Source organism: Toxorhynchites rutilus, chromosome 3 (genome assembly GCF_029784135.1).
Source record: "Toxorhynchites rutilus septentrionalis strain SRP chromosome 3, ASM2978413v1, whole genome shotgun sequence".
NCBI lineage: Eukaryota > Metazoa > Arthropoda > Insecta > Diptera > Culicidae > Toxorhynchites > Toxorhynchites rutilus.
This window is the reverse complement of record NC_073746.1, coordinates 291,243,586-291,264,986: the sequence shown is the minus strand read 5'-3', so window position 1 is coordinate 291,264,986 and position 21,401 is coordinate 291,243,586. Positions and strand designations below refer to the sequence as shown.

Below are 21,401 nucleotides of genomic sequence, written 5' to 3'. Positions count from 1 at the left end.
GTAGCACCACCAGACGACCGGAACCAGGCTTCCGTTCTATGATCTCATTGATCTCCAGAAGTGTAAGGATATTATAGATACTGAAATGCACGTATCCGGCGAACTCAAAGTAATTGACGATGTCCACTTTCTTCGCAACGAGATGGATCTCCCATAACTTCCGCAGTTCAACTGATAGTGCTGTCAAATTTTAATTGAAAACTCATGGGTTACAATGATTTTCGATGCACAAGTAGTCTTATCACCATGTGTTAAGGTGGACGCATGGAAAATTGGTAAAATTTTCCTTTTTTATGCAAGCGTTACTGTCAAAAAGACCAAGTTTTCCTTCCGGTCTTGTAGGATCAAGCCGTTGGACTAGTCTCTACAAAACCCGGAACTCAACCCAATCGAGAATTAGTGTTACCAATAAAAATAACTATTTTCAATCTCTGCAGCGCGCCTGGAAAGAGCTGGGTCCACAGCCCCACAAAAAATCTGGTTGATAGAATGCCGAAGCGCCTGCATCAGGTTCTGATTGCCAAAAAAGAGCACATTAGTTATTAAAATGCTTTTACAGTGAATATCAAATCATAACACGTAACTACGTATATGAGATTCTGAAAAAAAATATCGGGTAGAATGGGATTACTCATGTTCCACAATATAGATACTAAATTTCGAAACTAATGTAGCGATAACAATGTAATGATTATTTATAATATTTTTCAACAATTCGCCCAGGTCGGCCTGTTATCCATCTCCATCTCAGAAAGACACTCAAGCCGCCGTGTGAACAATAATTACTCCGATACAACAAGCAGCGGAGGCGTATATTGTCTCTACGACAATGCATATGAAAATGGCCCCTTCTGCGATTGATTGTGTTTCACGGAAATCACCAAATTGTGCATCGAATGCTGCTGCCGTCTGTGGCAAGTCGTAAAATAAACGTGATGTGATTCCATTGCCTCTGGCCAATACACATTTGACTATTCGCACACAAACCTCCCGTGTGGAAGAAGTCACCCACCCACCGTCTCACTAATGCAAAGCACTCACAACGACCAGACTCTGTTACAGCGACGCTTCTCAACACAAACGCGCACACAATGATGTAACTGTAAAGAAGAGGCTTCTAGCGCAGCATCACACCGTGTGTGTGGAGCACTCTCAGGCGGAGGAAATGATTTCCGCGGACGCAAAATAGGTACCACACCGCCGCTGCGTACCCACCTGTCCTCGTTCGAGTTACGTCATTAGCCCAGTGAGTTTTGTTTGAATGAAGCGTTCTCTTCAGCACTCCAAATCAATCACGCTGTGGTCCTGGCGACATGAATGGTTCAAGATAGCGAAAATATTACCTTAGGAGGGAACAAGGCGGGTTTTGGAATATTATTTCTGATGAAAAATATTGACAGATTGTTTGGTTAGCTATTCCATTACGGTGACGACGTGATGGTGACGATAATATTTGGGGCTGCGGTCGGATAGACCATTTATCACCTTCGTTTTTTTTTCTCTCTAATTTTTTCAACATTTGTCACCTTCTTTTTGTCATGCTACTGCTGCCTACCATAGCGGAGGCTTTCGTTTCAACGCAAAAGCAGCTACACATACCAAAGAAGAACCGGATTCTCAGAATCCATTCTGTTCTGTTGACTGTAGAGACGCAAGAATGGACCGAGCCGAGCGAGGATTAATTATATTTTCTTCGTCACCCCGTCGTCTTCGACTTCCGAAGATCTTCTTTCAAGGTTGTTAGGAGTTTGTATCTGTAATAGTTTCGTCATGATGCTGCGGACTGCTGCCGCTGCGTAACATTATGTAATAATTTGTTCAGTTTTAATTACCTGTCGGGGGAGGATTCTTACGTCACAGTGCCACCAGCGGATGTACAGACGGATCGTTACTTTCGAAGCTTCTGGGCGTGACCAATAAGGAGAGAATGCGCAACTACCATCCTTGAGAATTGATTGGAAGATGCATCAGCTGGTGGACAGATAATGTGTGTTATCGTGGTATGTTTTTTACCCCGAATGGCGTGAGTGACATGGCTATTGGGACAAACGCATTCGCCAACTGCAATGTTGCTTGCCCCTCGATGCTGAATTTGTTCGCCACCAAGGTGTCGCCACATTGGCGGAGGTCGCCAAATCGAATGTGGCGGTATGTTTGTCTGCGTAGTAGTCCTTCCCGAGTTTTATACTGGGGAAAAATCGCGCGAGAGCCAATTGAGCAATTCTCTATATGCATATCATTAGAATATGTATATACACACAGTGCTGGTCGCAATAATCGCGACAAAGCGAAATGTGTTTGAATGTAAAACCGGGATTGGAACGCATTCGATTTATATTGAAACGTTTGAGTTAGAATGGGTTGAAGGTTTTTTTGATAGAATGCCACAAAAAAAACTTCCATCACAGCAATATTTTCACCATCTCCAGAATATTTTGGAATTGGCCCTTTGGCAAGTTATAAAGTTTTCCGCAAAATGTGTCGTTTCGTTCCGAAGTGACTTGTTTCAAAGACTGGCTCCTATGCGATTCCGGTCTGCGAAAATGGTTGGTTCAGTACTTTGGAGCAGGGCCTAATTTGCTTCCTTTATGTCGAAATAATAAAAAAAAACAGGAGGTAGAAAGTGCCTAGAGGCACGGACGGGAACTTGACATAGGATATGACTTTGAGGACAACTGCTTTTGAATTGAGTTGTTACGACTGTTCTGAAATCCGTAAATTATATAAACTGAACTGATCTACAAACGGGTTGTACCAGTTGTAGTGGTAGAATGAATCCGGGACCAATAATTATTGATACTTTTTGTTTTCAATAGTAAACTCTTGGAAAATAAATAAAATAGATATTCGAACATTAACACGAAAAACTCGACACTCTCTGGTTTTCTTATATGGATGTTCATAAATGTACATGAACATCTTTATTTAAAAAACCGTCCCTACAAAAATATTACCCGATTGGTCGTAATCTCCTTTGCTCTGATTCTAATGAGTGCTTGTCATAGACAAATGTAGAGTAATTCTTAATATGCATCAACTCACCTTGTCCGTCATGAAAAAAAAACGAATAGGGAAACCAAACAATGGAGTAGGGATGGTCAAGGGATGATCAAATTTCCCTAGTCCGACTTCGATTCCCAACAATTATTAGTACCGGCTCGGACCCCGATTCCAACTCCGACTCCTGCTAAAAAATAAAATAATTCGAAACCAAGTTTTTCATTAGAACGTTTATTTTACGATTTTCTCTGATTAGACAACAAAAATAAACAAAATTAAGAATTATTTTTCATAAATAAAAAATTTGTCACCCTTCTAAACTCGAGTCGATTGCGAGTAATCAGTTTCCTAACTTATTAACCTAAGAGTTAAGGATAAATGTTGACAAACACTAGTAAAAATATAGTTAAGAGTTTGGCTCTTTTACACTTATGAAACTAAGCATTTGAAAATAAACGAATTTTAAAAAAAATTAGAATGCTCAAAAAAATTAAATTGATTCAGCCAAACTTCCTTCATTGAGGCTCAAAGATTTGACTTCAAAATTTTCAAAGTAGGGAACAGCCTTTCTACGCTAGCTTGAGTGGGTGGCAATGCAGTAATCGTTAGTGCAACATCCACGATGAGCTCAGGAAACGCTGGAATCCCTTTACGTACTGTCATTTTGCACGAACGGTCATATTTTTCAATCTTTGGCAAACAAGCTAGGATTCCATTTCAGAAGATTTTCAGCAGCAGGTTTTTCTCCTTATTCTCTTTTCCGAGGTGACGTCGTTTTGCTTTTTTGTTATTCAGGTAAACATCGAAATCTGTGCTCTCTGATGAAGACTCAGGATTATCGCTGCAGTATTCGCCGACAGGTTCATCATTGTCTCCTCCGTTCCGATGTTTCACATAGTGCTTCCTTGGCCATCGTGAATTGGCTCTTGTCAATCAAAATTCAGCTCTTTGGATCGATGTAAATTACTGCTAACAATATAGGGTTAATCAGAAGTGTACAGTTCTTCAAGCTGAAAAATTTTAGTTAGGTTGAACAGTTGAATCAGGAGCTTCTCCAGGTCGATCGCTTTGGTCCACTGATTCTCGGTTAGGGAAGTACTCTCATTATCCAGATCATTGATGAAATTTCAAGTTCAATCAGTCGCTAAATCGTGAGATATGTACTCCTTTAGCAATTGGCCTGATCTAAAATTCGTTCTTTCCCTGCTCTTTTTTTAAGAATTGCATCCAATCAAGGTAGTATCAGAACGATCATTCAGTCCGTCACGAATCGTCAACTGAAGTGTGTGTGAACGGTGCAACGCGTGTGGAAGATCTTGATATATCGGCAGCCTCACTTATAACGGTATCCAATTAATTTCAACGAATTCAAATCGGTTCTTGAAGGATTTGCGCAAGTCCACTTCTTTAGTATTTGCTTCTTTAATCATCATACAACTGATGCTTTGGTTTGAAGATAAATTCGGAGTTTTCTTGCCATTTCTTCGTTTCATACTAGGTTTCGTTTCATTTTTTTGTTTTAGAGAGGTTTTGAACATTGCAGTTCATTCGCCTCTAATACTAGGTTCACGGATGTTTCTTATATACCATCTTTACGAACGCGTGTCAATTTGAAAGGAAGAAAAAAGAAAATATACATCAATATATATTTACCTCGATCAATACATTAAAGTGGAATATGTGGAGATGGAATATAAAAGCAGCCGATTTTCGTAATTTTCCTTATAAGATTCCGAAATGCATCAAAATGACGCGTGAAACTAATGTTAAAGTCATAAAAGCTGGTTATGACAAAAATATCAGCGAGATGCTGTTTTTCACGATCATATCTACAATCCTGTAGTCATGCTAACCGTCATCTTGTCATTTACAAATAAAGTAGAGAGCTGTGGTTGACCAACACACAAGTGAACGGTTCGGACGTGAATAAGAAATTAATAAGATCATGAAATACAATTTGGTTTAATGAGCTGAATATTTTGATTTTATTGGGTCATATAACTCGAATTCTCGCAATGCAATGAAAAATTCCTTCCAACTCCGACTCCTTAGCCCTGCTTATTTTGCAAACTAGTCCTTTCATATCGTTTGCGAATTGTTTGTCCCTCTCTACCATGGATGCTAGCGTCCGAATTGCATACAAACATGTTCGTTGCTTTTTCTACACAGCACAAGCAGCGAGTAAAATCTAAAGAACATAGCTACTTTATTCGTTATATTGTTTACTTGTTTTATTATCTTCACTGTTTGTCTATTAATAAAAAAAACTGAGGGTGAGTTATACCTAAGATATAACCGCAAGGTTGACGTAGGACTATCGTTAGATTAGTAATGATTTGAGTGTATTGTTTAAACCAGTGATTGAATGTAACATTTTCCGAATTCAATTGCGAACAAATCCCAATTCAGATCAATTAATGCATTGTGATAGATTCCGTTCTTCGACGCAAGTCTGACGAATGGCATGATTCCCTTGTTCATTTCATTCATTTATCGTTTTTTTTACTTGCTACCTGCGAATTTCTGGAAGATAATACTAAACGAGATTTATCTTAATGTATAAAATTTCACAATTTAATTATATCTAACATTATTAACATTCCAGACATCTCCTCTTAAAAACTGCTATCGATGCCGACCGTCTGACGATAGGAGGTAAGCGTTGTAGTTTATCACACCTCGATCGAGCAGTGAGCTTGAGTAGCTGGATCCGGGCTTGAGAAGAGTACAACAGTACCCGCACCTTGCATCTATTTTGCAATGCCAATTTCCCCAGGCTCATTGGTTTTAAATCTGTGTTAGAGAAACACACAGATTCCAGCGATCGTACATCCACCGCTGCGCAATCATACATGAGTGGATTTACAAGCGGACATTCGTTTATATACAGATTTGTGTGATTTCAATAGCCTGTTTTCAATGCTATTTTAAAGCTATTGAAACAAGTTTTCAGGTCAATAATTAAAAATCATATAACTCTTGGACATTTTATCTTTTGAATGAAATGATTATCATACCACTCCGTTCAGCCGGAAAAGAGGTATTAACGTTCAAAACCTTGCACTGCGAGCATCACGCTCTCGTTTTCGAAACTTTGAACTTACACCCCGGTACAGAAATGAAAAACGTAGTCCAAAATCAAAGTTTAATGGTATACAGTGCAACATATATCGCAATACACCCATACCTCGCTTTACGGCCTAGATTGGTTCCACAAAATTTGGCCGCAAAGCGAATAGCCGTATAAGGAATCAATTATTATAATACGAATTCATACAAATTCAATCGGATCGGTTCCAATTTTTATTAATATGGTTTATCATTCAACATGCATTTTTCTATTTCTTTTAAATCAAAAATACATACATTACAAGTACACATATTTGTACAAGAAATAATAACAGACTCCGAAATCCAACATTAATCCATAAACAAGAATTAAACAACTTTATGTTACATAAAATATGTGTATGTATACAGCAATTCCATGCCAAACCTACATAGTGGTTCTGTATATCGACATCGAAAAATATTTTTTGCCGTTAGAGCGAATCATTTTAGGCCGTAAGTCGAAAACGTGCCTTAATTGAAGGGGGCGTTATAGCGAAATGCCGTATAAAGAGCGGTCGTATAGCGAGGTATGGGTGTAATGATTTTGCGTAAAACGCATTTGAAATCTCTTAATGTTTCGTTACATTTTCGTAGAGTATAGAAATCAAAAACGTAGCCCTACGTAAATAAAATCGCCCTATAGATCTATTTTTTCGATCGATACTGTAAATGGGGAGAAACCAACCACCGTCAAGTAGCCCCAGATCCTACGATTTGTGGGCCTCGCGAACGCATACAAAAGTATGGTCACACGAGATAACAAGTGGGTGTATGTTCTACGGGCACAACGGCGCGTGTGTTTGGCTGCGCGCTCCGAAGACTGGTTTCGAAGGGATTTTTTCGCTCGTAGGATGATGATTCCAACTTGGGACGAAATTGCGCAACGACTAATAATATATTTTTTTTCTCTCTCTTCTCATCGTTTCCATTTTTTTTAGCGTGGAACTCCGTTCTGAGTGGATCAAAATAATACCGCACAGTTAATCAGTTCTTGGAGAAGCGACGCAAAAACCACAAACCACCCGAGAGACGCGTGGATCGCCTCTCTCATCGTACTTCCTGTGACAGTCTAACTGTAGGTAAAACTATCAACACAAAACCATGTCGTCCCAAAGATTCTGCCTTCGGTGGAACAACCACCAGACCAACCTACTGTCGGTGTTCGATCAGCTGCTACATGCCGAAACCTTCACCGATGTCACGCTGGCTGTCGAGGGACAATACCTGAAAGCACACAAGGTAATTAAACGCAACGCTCGTTCATTGTACATTCTTATCATTCTTCGCTGACTCATGCAAGACTCTCTCTGTGGTCACATGGCCTAATCACGGATTCTCCGATAATAGAGCACAATCGACGCTTATACGTACGCTTCACATGTGACAGAAGGAGAAAATCAATTCTTCTGATAAGAGCAAATATAACCGCACAGCACCGAGATAAGACCAAGATTGAGTCGTGAAGGGAGAAGGAAAAAGGACTCCAAGCCACACGAAAACACGCTGAATGTTAGAGCTGTGTGGTGTTCTTTGCCTTTCAAACTTATCTAGTGTCGTTTCACTTGTTGAAGTTTGATGATAAGCGCTAACCAAAAGCGAGATAAGCGTGTTCAGGACAACAATGTTAGGACGAGTTAGACCATCGAGCAAAAGTAATCTTCAAAGAGATTTTTTTCTTCTTTTCCATTTACAGATGGTTCTCTCAGCGTGTAGTCCATACTTCCAGGCAATATTTGTTAACCATCCGGAGAAGCACCCGATTGTGATCCTCAAGGATGTCCCATTCAAAGACATGAAGTGTTTGTTGGACTTCATGTACCGTGGGGAAGTTTCTGTTGATCAGGACCGTCTCGCTGCGTTTCTGCGGGTCGCGGAAAGCCTACGAATAAAAGGTCTCACCGAAGTCAGCGATGACAAGCCACCACCTCCGACTGCGACACTCACCAGTGGTCCTGGATCTAACCAAAACCAGTCTCAGCAGCAGCAGCAGCAACAACAACAACAACAACAAAACCAGCAACTGCAACAACAACTCGCAGCTGCTGCTAGTCGCAACACCCAACTTGCAGCTCTGCAACAGACACAGCAACTGCTGCAGCAGAAACAAAAGTCTACACAGAGCATGCTTCTGACCAATCCGGTGCTCGGTTCTGCCCTCTCCCAGCAGAAGCGAAAGCGTGGCAGGCCACGAAAACTGTCCGGCAGTGACACAGGCGATGGCGAGTATGATGGTTACGAGAGTGACAGTCTTGTACACACCTCACCGGAACTGCTAGAGGTCAAAATGGGTGTCGAAGGGATGTCGAATTCGGGTGATGAAAACATCATCAGCCGCTCGGTGGAAAATGACCCAGAAGATTCAATGGACACTTCGAGCAGCCCACCGATGGTAGTGAATAACAATAACAACAATATCAGCAAAATTGCTAGAAGCAGTCCGACGCCTTCCGGTGCCACGGTGGTCGTATCAACCGCAGCTTGCAGTACGAATAATACCACCACCACCACCACAACTACCCCTAGCACCACCAACAACTCCACCAGCAATGTCAAGAGTTCGGCCAGTAGTTTGAAAAACGAAAACAGCATGTCAGGTATGTACTTCATAGCATCTTTGTTCGCTCCTCTTCCTCTTTCCAACTCTATTCATTCATCCATTCACTTCCATTTGAGGTGGCATTCACCGTTACCCGATTGTAATCTGTTAGAAACTACGAAAAAAAAATTTCTCCACTCATTAAATTAACACCACAACACCATCATCTTTCTCTCTTTTCCTGTGTTCCTATTATTCTGAACGTTATAATGTACCCCTTTCAATTCCGGGCCCGTAGGAAAACTTAATCTGTTTCGTCTAACTTTTGAGTACGAGTTACATATTATATACAAACAATTTTTTCCCACAATTTTTCAAACTCTCTGGCATCTTTCTATTCCGGAAAAGCTAAAAGGGATTGTTTCTCGAAAACAGCAAACAAAAACCAAAACACAAGACCATACATTATTCAAAATAACCGCCGCCGTCGTCGTCGCAAAAGATTCTGTCTGTCTGTTTGTCTGTCTGTCTGTGACATTTCGGGTGGGGTGGTAGCTGACGAAAAAAAAGGTCATCCTCCGAAGCTTTGTTGTCGCCCGAAATAACAAGACAAACAGCAAAAAGTGTGTTTTTCAGTTGCGAGATGAAAAAAGTGTGTGTCGTCTTAAGTCCTATTCAAATCGAACCGTCCCAAAAAAAAACTACGGAAAAACTCAACGAGGTGAGTTTCCGGCTTCCCAAGCGCCGCAGCAGTCGAAAATTAATTATTTGAAAAGAAGAAACAGAGAGAGAGAGAGTATTCCGGAAGAAATATTTTTCGTTGTTTGATCCATGCTTTTCTGCGGGTGTTTTTGTGTGTCTGTGTCTGTGGGTCTGTTGTGGATATGCCGTGAAAGCTTCTACAAATCGTTAAAAACAAGAAAATAAATCTTCCTTCGTTCCTGGAAGCCTACGCCAGAATAGTTTCAACCTTGAAGAAATTTTCCTCCTGCATAAAGTTGTATTCTAACACTTAACAATTTGCTGTTTGTATGATTGAACTTGCATACAAGTTGTAAAAACTGATCGCAGTTGCACTGACTTCAATGAGAATCGATCTCCAACATGATTTGGTGTATATTATTAATGGAGCAATTCCACGCCAAATCAGCCGAAAAACATCTGATTTTGACGCAACCTTCTCCGATTTTTTTAAACTTTGTAGATATGAAGACAGCTGTCTAAAAACACAATATTTAGAATTATGAATTATTTTTAAAATGGGCGTATTCAAAATCATTGATCTATTTTTAAAAAAATCGTGACTCGAAATCCAAATGTGTGATTAAAATATGATGTAAAAAAAGATGCTGGAAAATCTTTGAACTATTTGAGAAAAAATGCATTTTAAATACACCTTCGATATTTTTTAAAATAATTTATTAGAAAACCCTTTCAATTTAACAAAGTGTCGGGCTCAACAAAACGAATATATATTTTTATTTAATTTTAAAAAAATCATTACTTCGTGAATTGAGGAAAGTAATATAATAAATAGAATCTATCTGTGCACACATTATTATATTATATTATGATATAACGGATTATCACATAAAAATCCGTTTATCCGTTTACGTTTAATCCTAGGACTAACCGTTCTCGAGGTATAACAAATTTTAAATAATGAAAATCAGATTTTGAAATAATTGAAAATGCATACTACTGCTAGGCACTACAAGTAAAGTTTCCGACATCTTATAGTGATTTCATAGACATTATTTTCGTTATATTGAATTGGTTATATCTCAAGAACGGCTACTCCTAGGATAAAACGTTATACACGTTTTGTCATGTAACATCACATATAGATTCTGTTCTCATTACTTTTCTCAAATGGTTTTCGCAAAGTACAGAAATTTCATAATTTAAAAAAAATCATATCATCATTTTGGCGAGTCCGACACGCCACCGCTATAAGTCAAAGTTTGATAAAATTAAATGGGTTTTCTAAGAAAAATATTTCAGAAAATATCGAACGGGACATATTTCGAGCTATAAAATTTTTTAATAATATTTTTTTAATAATAAGTTTTTGAGTAAGATTTTTCAACGATGTAATTGAAATGTTATTTTCCCTAAATAGTTCATTGATTTTCCAACATCTTTTCTGTAAATCGTATTTCAATCAGACATCTGGATTTCAAATTATAATATTTTGCAAAAAAAAGTCAATGATTTTGGATACGCTCTTATTAAAATACACTTGTTATTGAATCTGGTCATCTGATAGTTAAAATTGTGATTTTAGATAGGCGTCACTTTATTTACAAAGCCACAAAAAAATGGGAGGATCGGGACAGCGTCCGGCTGATTTGGCATGCAATTGCACCATGTCATAATTCAAGATCGTTTATTCTCTTCAACTAAGTAACGCTCAAACAATTTAAGACCGTTGTTAAATATCTTCAACTAACTGTTTTGTTTTATAATCAATCATTAATTGGACATATCAACAATCACAACATAAACGAAAAACACAATGTGAAGAACAAGTTAAAACAGGAAAATCGTTGAAAACCTGACAAATAACAATTAGAATATTGTGCAGAATATGTAAATATGTAATCTAGTAAAATGAACTCAACTTTCGTAGACTTTGATGAAGAATGAAGAGCCTTCTTAAAGAATAACAACAGTTAATAGTAAATGAGTAAATTGGTTGTAACACCATGAATTATTCTGATCGAAAAATGGTTGAAAACACTCCTAGAAATCTTGTTGTTCAATTTTTCGTGTCGCATTGTAGACCTGCCCAATTAGAGGCGAAAAAGTGCATTCATATTAATGTTTAGGGGCTTTAGAATACAGAGCAGTTAAGCGTGTTTGACGAAACATATTCTTCGATTTGAAATTTTTTGGCGATCAAAACCGACGCCTAATTTAACTGCCATTTTTACTAACTTTCATAACATGTTTGACATCATCTTAGATTGCAGTGAAACGTTGTGGGTGTAAAGACATTGATCATTTAAGCAACTTTGCATACTTGAAATCTTCAGAAAAAATTGACTACTTTTTAAAAAAGGCTAAAGTTACAGGAAGGAGGCGATCTGGTAACATCCATACCTCTCACGCAGAGATCACGAGTTCAATTCTCACTCCCGACATTCTTCCAAAAATTTTGACGAACCAGCCGAAATGTGTTGAAAGTCACTATAAAAGAGGGGAAAAAAATAAAGTTACAGAAACAGTAATTTCTTACTCAAAAACTATGAAATCTGCGAAATTTTGATCAAAGAATGAAATGTAGCAAATCATAAAAAATTCCATGAAAAAATACCAAAATGTTTTTTTTTTAATTACACTGACATAAAAATTATTTCAAAAATTAAAAATCATATTCTCAAAGCGTATTTATATCCTCAGAAAATATGAATAGCCCATTCATTTACCAAAGAGTCATCGATACATAGGAAGATGGGCACTTTTACAGGGAAATAGTTTTTCTAACAGCAACTTTTTCGTGTTTTCATTAAAAAAATTACAACTAATTCTAAATTTGTTCAAAGTCAGGATAGCGTTATAGTGTGTTCTACAAAGTTTTAGATATTATTAAAATATGGACTTTGGTCGAAGACTTTCTATCTTTTATAATTTCTGGAACTATTGACATTTTTGTATGTAGACTCCTAAAAATATATTGTTTTACCCGTAACATTTTTGTATGCAAATTCTCGTGCTTTATATGTTCTTGACATGTTTTAAAATAGAAAAAAAATTTTTTTTTTTATTTTTAAAATAGAAAAGAATATATCAATCCGCGATAATTTACACACTTAAATGTTACGAGTTAATAATAGTAATTTTTCAAAGAAAATAGTAAGAAAGAAAACTTGAAAAAATTGTTGTTAGGCAAACTTTTTCCCAATACCCGTGCCCTTCTTCCGATGTGTGGGTGATTTGTTGGTATTTATAGAGACCATTCATATCATTTCTTTTCAGAATTTTTCAAAAACATGTTTTTGAGAAAAAATTATTTTAATTTTCAATATAATTTTGTTTCAAAAAATTTCAAAAAACCAAAGCTCTTATAATTTTATGAGATTTTTCGAAAAAAAAAATTGACAAAAACTGTAAATTTTCAAAAAATTTCTCATTCAGAGCTATAACAACTACAAAATATCGGTTAAAGAATGAAATGTAGAAAATAATTTAGGTTTTCATAAAAAAATATCAAACAAATTTAAAAGAAAATCGAAAAGAAAATATTTTGAAAATTAAAATCCATTTTGCTCAAAGTATGTTTTTAAAATTATGAAGAAAATATACATGAATAGCAATTACCAACAAGTAATCCATACATCGAGAAAAGGGCGCTGCTACAGGGAAAGAGTTTTCTTAACAACAACTTTTTCATATTTTCTTGGAAAAATAATTACTAATGTTTAACTCTTAATTTACACAGATCTAAAACTTTGTCGAACTTGACTTCAAGTAAATATATAATAAGTTGTAATTTTCTGAAAAAACATCCCCCGAAATATGGATGACTTGTTGGAAATTGTATGGGCTATTCATATAATTTTTTTTGGGAATAAAAAAAAATGTTTTTGAGAAAAACAAATTTCAATTTAAATTTTTTTTTTTAGCGTAATCGAAAAACATGTTGAAACTTCACATAATTTCCTACATTTAATTCATTGATCAAAATTTTGTATGTCTCATATTTTTTGAATTTATTTATTTTTTTTTTAAATTTGAGAAAAAACTTTGGACCTTTTTAAAATGCAGTCTAATTCTTTTTTAGAGATTTCAAATATGAACGAATGCGTAAATGACTAATGTCTTCACTACTTCTCACTGCAATTTAAGATGATACGGCCAATGACCAGTCGTTTATAGCATTTGAGAATTCAAATTCTTTCGTTTGAAATTGATTCTGTGGAGAAAATTATCTCTAAAATGTATAAAATTAAGAATTCTATTTATAATACATAACTATTCGATTCAATTTAAGATTCAAGGCTATTCAGTCAGAACAAAGGAGCTCAAACGCTCAATTAAAATCCACAAATACACACACAGAGCCAAACCCGGAAAGCAAGGATCGTCCCACCTCCTTTATCACCACACTAGAGCATCTTTAGAAAAAAAAAGTCCACACCCGCGTGAACCACAATATGGTATCCGAAAAGGTTACACTCGTTCGAATTTCTTCTTCCCGCAACAATAAACAGAAAAAAAAACTATTCGGAAAACAAAATATTTACAGCCTCTGGAGATAAATCCCTCTTAGCTTTTCCTGAAAACGATTCCCGAGAGGAACCAAAACAACAATACAGCAGCGAATCGCGCTACTACCGGAAGTGTGTGTGTGTGTGTATCAGCTCACATTTGTACAGAATATGAAAACATGCAAAATATCATTACTCAATCGTGTCTAATAATTTTCTGTTGGTGTTGGAAACATACAAAAATATTTCTTACCAGAAACAAAAAAATAAAATAGACAAAAAAGGTTAATTTTTGCTGAAATGCGGCCTGGGAAATTGGAATTAAATACATTTACTCTTCGCGTCTACCGAAAAAAAAGTTACATTTTCCACCTTTCCACCCTGTGTCGTTGTAGATTCCAAAGATTCCTTCAATGAAGACGACCCGTGCGGCCCGATGGACGACGAGGACGAAGACAACGACGATTCGGACGAGGAGCGCGAGCTCAATTCGAGCTACATGGAACCACAAATGCTACTGGACGAGTACGATGAGCCGGTAGAGTTCAAGTACGATCCCAAGTCGGAGAGTGGGGCCGTTGATTCGACCTCGAATAGTTTCCCGCCGCCGCTTCAAGCGAAACCGGGAACTCCGAGTAGTTCACCGAGTGGACGAATGCCTCTGATCAATGTGGTGCCCACAATGTCGCTGTTGAATACCCAGCTGCCGAAGTTGGCCCCTCTCTCGTCGAATGCAGCTGCCGCAGCAGCAGCAGCAGCGGCCGCTGCTGGTTTTCTTAGTGCAAAGTCCCTACCAAAGCTTCAAAAACGTCCTCGGTTGATGGGTAAGTCGCAAAACGGTATCACCGCTACGCAAACCATCCTGAACAACCTGAACAACAATCTGAATGAGAGTATGATCTCGACCTCCACCAGCGGATCGGCTGGAGGAGGTGGCGCACTCCAAATTCCCAGCGTACTTTCCGGCTTGAACACCTCCGATATGTTCGATATGTTCTCGAACAACGTGATGGGATCGCCGAATACTCGATCCAACTCGAATTCCCCATCAACCAAAGGCGCGGGCGGTGATGGAGGTAGCCGGGCACACAAGTACACCGTCATTGACGATACCGAGGGAAGCGTTCGTGATTTTTGCACCAAAGAGGGAGACCACGTGTACCGGTGTAAGGTCTGTTCACGAGTCTACACCCACATAAGCAATTTCTGTCGACACTATGTAACGTCACACAAGCGAAACGTGAAAGTCTACCCATGTCCGTACTGCTTAAAGGAATTTACCCGAAAGGACAACATGACCGCACACGTGAAGATCATTCACAAAACGGAATACGCGCAGCAGCATTCGTCGGGCGGTGGCTCGGACGTGGCATGTGCTGCGATGAACACCAACAGCAACAGCAGTACAAATGGATCCACAACACCAATACCATCGGTTTCCAATGCTGCTTCGTCGAACAATTTTCCGAGCGCAGCTATCATCAACGCCGTCGCGAATGCCGTTGGCCTGCAGCCAAAGAATCCCGCAGCGTCCGCAAACTCTGGATCCGGTATAAGGATAGTATTCCCCGGTGTTGGCAGTCAAAGTGCCTCCTCGTGTGCAGCGTCACCCCCGTCCACCTCCAGCAATCCACAGGCCGGCACGATCAGCATTAAGAAGGAATATCAGGAGAAGCCAACGTCTCCATCGCCTGGTGCAACCTCTCCCACCGGATCGGTGTCGTCCAGTACAGCCACATCGCCGAGCTCGACTACGCTAGCTGCTAACATCCCTCCGGCAACGGCCACCGTTAGCCAGTGAGGAGGGGCAGGGGGTAGGGGGCAGGGGGTTACAAAGCTGGCATGTCCATGTTTCGGAGCAAAACAAAAAAGAGCGAGATGAAATCGTACACACAAAAAGAGGCTACTAACACTAAAGCAAATTTGTCGGATGGCACAAAGGAGGAGAGCACGGACGTTGAGGATAAGAGCGGGAGAGAGAGAGCTGCAATAATTGTTTATTTTATGTTCTGTTGATTATTTAATTCTATATTTTTTCACAGACAGAGATCGTTAATCATTCCTTTTAAAGGGTATTTGTAATTTTAAAACGTAATTGGAATTGTATAGCAAGGAGCGAAACATTAATACATACATACCCATATGCGGTAGGAATGTGCAGAAGAAACCCCCCATCCTAAGGGCATATGTAAAGAAAAAGTGCCTTCTCGGAGGGATATAAGTGTCCTAACATTTACATATAATTAGTGTAATGTATTTTCCCCTGATTACCTTACCTTGTAATATTTTATTGTTAGTAATAAATACCACAAATCAAACGCATACATATATACACACACACAAGTGCATATGAAAGCAACAACCACTTCACGCAAGTCTTCCCACACTTTCATCGTTCATTAGGAAACTCCAGCCGAAGGATACCATTCCACGGTGAAAATGGAGTGAACGCGATGTTTTTAATTCGAAGAGAACGTAATACAATTAAAAAAATTTGAATCACTACCGTAACTCCACCATATCCTGCGCAGTTAAGACTTTACACAAATGAGAATGATTTAATTCTGTAGACAAAATATATGCGGTCTCGAAGCTGTATCATTAGTAGTAACATTGAAAACAAAAACCGCATACAATACTTCAGAGAACTGTTTGAAAAAATAATTTTTGAAAACATATGATGTGTACCCAATTCTGCGCACCCATAAAATGTAAATTTGGTTGTTGAAAAGGTGTTTTTCTCATTTATTGGCAGACATTGATGAAGAACATCACCAATATTTGCATTATATGTTTGAGTTATGACCCACAAGAAGATGATCGTCCGGAGAAATTCCTATTTCGTGAGTGCGATTTGATAGAAAAGTGGAGAGGACAACCGTTATTCATTGAAATTCAAATCCAAATTATTGCACATGTAATATGTTGTTACAAATTATCTGCAGTGATTTTGTTTCTTTTTTAGTTCTTTTCCTGGGATTGACCTTAAACTTTTCATCAGTTTTCTTTTCTCGCGCGATCAATCGGCTTCGGGTTTCGGCTTCCAAGTCATTGTAATACTTCTTGTTCTCTCCACCAGTGGCCACAACGGGGGCCGATGGACGGTTATTAGCTCTGCTTTGTTTTTGAGCTGGCAAGAAGTATTTCGAAAAAGCCCTTTGGAAAGCTTCGTTGTTAGTAGCACTTTGCAGACCATCTGCAGATTCAATATTGCCCGATCGATGTGTCGAGTGTTGAATGTGTATTGTGCTTCAGTGGGCTTGATTTTTCTTGACACTGTGCATTACTAAATGCTGAGTCAATACGATAACGTTTATTATTGAGGCTGCTTTCATACTCTCTACTAGTATAAACAACCATATTTGATTTGGTAAATCCATAAAACGCTTCGGAGTCGTCCTGGTTTGAGGCTGCTTGCCGTTTTATCCGGGCCAAGTCGCATTCAGAAAGATTTCTTTGAGCTACATTGAGGAATTCTTCCAAACCAACCAAAGTTCAGCCACTTATAACGTTTGCATTAAAAAAATGGACTTTTTTCGGATGGTGATAAAAAAACTAAGACAGAAAATTGTGTTTGATAAATTCCCCATGGAAGGTAATTATATCAGCTTACTTGCAAACAATTTCTACGCCCTTGCGAGCGGCCTTCCGGCAGTTAATCGGAACATTCGCCATGGCGGACGAAAACATGCGTGTAGGCATGTTTTTGAGTTCTCAGTTTTCGCGACAAAATTGTTGGAGTAGATCTTACGCTTCAGGTTTGCCCAGAAATTCTCGATGGAACGCAGCTAGAGGACGTTGGGCGGGTTCGCCGACTTGGGTACCACATCGATATTCAGCCGCTCCATCTCCTCTAACGAGCGCTTCGAGTAGTGGGCCGGCGCCAGATCCGGCTAGAACACCAAGTTTTCGCCCTTATGTTATTTCTTGATGAACGACGCAACTTCCGACAGGCACTTCGTACTATAAATTTCCCCGTTCACGGCCATTCCGGAGCTAAGTAAAAGCGGCTTTGGCATCCCCTTCTCGCTGATTGTCAGTCACAGCAACACCTTCTTGGGGAACTTGGTGTGTGAAATAAACTTCGCTTCCGAGCTCACTTCCTTAGTGGGGGGGAGCGATTCGCCGGAAAATCGACTTGACCATCGTATTCAATCGTATTCCGTTGCGTCATTGCCTGCAGCTCCGAAAGCAGTGGACGGGACTTCCGCTTCCTGATATGTACATGTAGGTACTTCTTCACTGTTTGGCCGGTTGCACCGACCTCCCGGCGAAGCGCACGCAGAGATGTAGCCATGTTTTCCTCGATCTTCTTCTTCAGCATCCTTTGGAGATTCTTGTCGCTCAGGGTCATCGGCCGTCCGGAACCGGGATTTCTTTCGATGCTCTGATTGCTGCCGATAGTGCCAAGATGTTTTAGAAACCGGAACGGGCGTATCCGGCGTCCACAAAGTGCCGCACGATATCCGTTTTCGATGCGGCGGGGTACCGTTCTTTGAACGCACACACTTCTGAACCGAATAGCTTCACTGTTTTCGCCGTCATGGTTAGAGTTCGACTGATAGAGTTGTCAATTTTTTTCTGCTGACTCATGGGTTACTATGATTGATGCTTCATGGGTAGTTTTGTCAGTGCTTGTGAGGGTAAACCCAGGAAAAATCGGCAATTTTTGCAAACGTTATCCTGGAACACCTCCCTCAAATGGGTTCTTCCTTCCAATGGTTCGCAGAAGATATTCCACGAACGCCTTCAAACGTTTTGTATCGATCGGAAGCCCAGCTCCGGATGCTGCGGTTACCCACTGGACGATGTTTTCTTCCTCTTCCTTCCACAAAACTGAGTACTTTCCATGGCTTTCCACGTTACCAATCAATTTCAGTTGTACACGGAAAGTATTTTCCGGAATTCATTGATATTTTACTGCTCGACGTTTTGAAATAGTTTTTTCTTTCCATCTTCATGACCAGGACAAACTGCTGACGGGAATAGCGCATATTTGTCTTTTCAAGAGTCATCCTTGTTTCATCCTGCGCAGAGTAAGGAACATAAACAAGACATTAACATTAAGACATTCCTTGTGTACACATGCGCTCTGGCGAATGAGCACGCTCTGAAACACAGATGAAATGTTCGGTTGTCAGCGCCGTTTTTGCGCCTAGTTTTGTGCTGAGTTTTGCGCTGAATTTTGCGCCGTATTTCTATATTGCGCGCTTGAATCTGGATTGCTCTCTCTGTTGAGATTTTTTTCTTCACACTAGCGTAAACGGTTCGTATAGAGACGCGCTGTTTGTATGCTATGCGCGTATGTTTTCTGAAGACTGGTCTCAGCAGCGATGCTAGCAGGAACTAAAATTTGACATTTCCAGTGATGTCAGATTTGTTTTCAATATTTTTTTATACAACTCATTTTTTTCGTGAATTAGCGGGTGATAACAAAGACAAAAGAACAATCTCAATATTCAATAGCATTAATACGCACAATCCATTATCAATTGGTGTATTTAGTCTGAAAAACACGAAAGTGCGCAGAGTTGGGTGGAATTACGGTACCTACATTCATGTTTTAAAGAAAGAGAGAGAAAAGCGAAATCTACATATTTAATCAAGTATATAACAGCGAGTAGTTGTTAATAGGAATTCTCTGCTACCTTCAACGGAAGGCTAGTCGCGGATGGCAGCGCCAAGATGTGTACTAAAGAACTAATATATTGTTGATTAATTTTACCTTGCTAAATTCCCTTTCCATCCACACATAGTCTGTCAGCCACAAATTGCTACTCATCTTCGGCGAGTGGTTTTTATGAAACAAAAGAACTTCTGAAGAGGACAAAATTCATAGAAAACATAGTTTTTTTGTTCGCCTCCAAGGTCTATTATCCATCTGCCGTAATTCTAACGCACCAAGAAGAATAGAAACAAAGCGGATGTGCATGTGCTGTCCTGCGTGCGTGCGTGCGCCTCACGGCGACAGATGCATAACAAAATTCTGTGATTATTTTACGTTTAATGTGTAACAACTATTTTTACGTTCGTTTTGTTGCATCGATTTATTCTACTTTTTACTTTGTTCCTCCTCCCAGCGGAAACTGAATCCAACTTTTAGTTATCTGTTGGGGCTGTTTGCATTTTTTTTTCGTTCGTTCCGTCATCACGTTCTATCCCCCATTCTTCAAGAAACAACTAGCTTAGAATTGAGAAAAACAGAAAAAATCTAAAGTCTGAGAAAGTAATTTACAGAGTGTGACCACCACCTCATCGATTAGGCTTCCGATACCGAGCGTGGCGTATTCATACAAAGAAAATTATTTTAACCACCATCCCTGTTGTAATTAAACACAACAATAGGAAAGAGGAAAAAAAACTAGTGTATAAGGTTAAATAGCAAAGGCATAGAAATTAATATTTATACACCGATTAGAACGCTAATTTGTTTACGTTTTTATCAAAATCAAACAAGTTGCTTAAGAAAACCACAATCCCCAAAACGGAGTGGACTTAATGACAGAGAGAATCAAATATTTAAGCGGCTGAGAAACCATTTCGGGGACTGTAAGTGATTTTAACTGTCGTGTTTTAAATACCTGTTGTATTTTTTTCTGTTTGTTTACTATTTTCCTAGTAGAACACACGTGTACATATTTAATAAATTGGAGTAACGAATGGCATGAGAAGAAAAGTACTGCAATATTATTACTTGCTCTATTATTTTTCGAGCACTGATCCTCACACCTCCGCACTAATCATTTAATTTTAAACTAAAACCGCAATCGTCATGCAAAGGTAGATAGTGCAATTTTACGTATAAGGCTTTCACCGCAAGCAGTTTTTTATTTTGTGTTTCTTTTTGTTTGTTTTAGCAGAACTGTTAGTAGAAGGGCAAATAGTTGAATTTTTTTTATTGGGAGAAAAGCTATATTTTAAGAAAGAAAATTTGGCCCAAAAACCAAGCGACTTGTTTTTATCTCTTAGGTATTTCTCACTCATCGTAAACGAAACAGAACGACACTACGCACACACTTGGCACCTCGTTTCACCTTATTTTAACTTTATGACTGCTAGAATCATTGGAAGTACTTCTGGCTTCAATTTATTTATGTATTATTACTGTTTCAATGATGCTAGGGCGTGACGGAAAAGTAAGAGAAAAACGACAACAAAAGTAATTACTATGTTTTAATTGTAGCTTAATTATTAATCATTTTGTATTCTTTATCGAATATATTATAAAATATTATATTTTAATAATAATATATACGCAAACACACACCCACACACAGATACACCCTCAAACACAGCCTATATATTTAAATGGAAGGGCGTGAATGTGAAAACAATGAGCGTCAATAAAGTTAAAAATGTACATGAAAAATAAACATTGTGTTTTCTGTCTATCGTCGTATATCTCAAAACATCAACTATACACTGAAAGGCGAAATAAAGTGCTCACCTCATCACTTTATGAATTTCTTCCGTTTATTTAGTTCAAACTAAAGTAAACACACTGTAGTCATTTCTCATATCTTATTTAACAAATTTCACCA

General features: G+C 38.7%; 1 protein-coding gene across 5 annotated transcripts in view; it reads left to right on the top strand.

Moving 5' to 3' along the window:
- LOC129773902 (protein tramtrack, beta isoform) overlaps positions 1 to 21,401 on the top strand; it is a 44,058-nt gene that overhangs the window by 15,701 nt on the left and 6,956 nt on the right. For 4 of the 5 annotated variants that reach the window (XM_055777563.1, XM_055777565.1, XM_055777564.1 and 1 more), the window contains exons 2-4: positions 7,050 to 7,350; positions 7,805 to 8,705; positions 14,256 to 21,233. In XM_055777563.1, the coding sequence (XP_055633538.1) occupies positions 7,213 to 7,350; positions 7,805 to 8,705; positions 14,256 to 15,661 (2,445 nt within the window). In that variant the 5' untranslated portion in view covers positions 7,050 to 7,212 and the 3' untranslated portion in view covers positions 15,662 to 21,233. Of the gene's footprint in view, positions 1 to 7,049; positions 7,351 to 7,804; positions 8,706 to 14,255; positions 21,234 to 21,401 lie in introns of those variants that run through there. The other variant, XM_055777566.1, reaches the window with a different exon arrangement.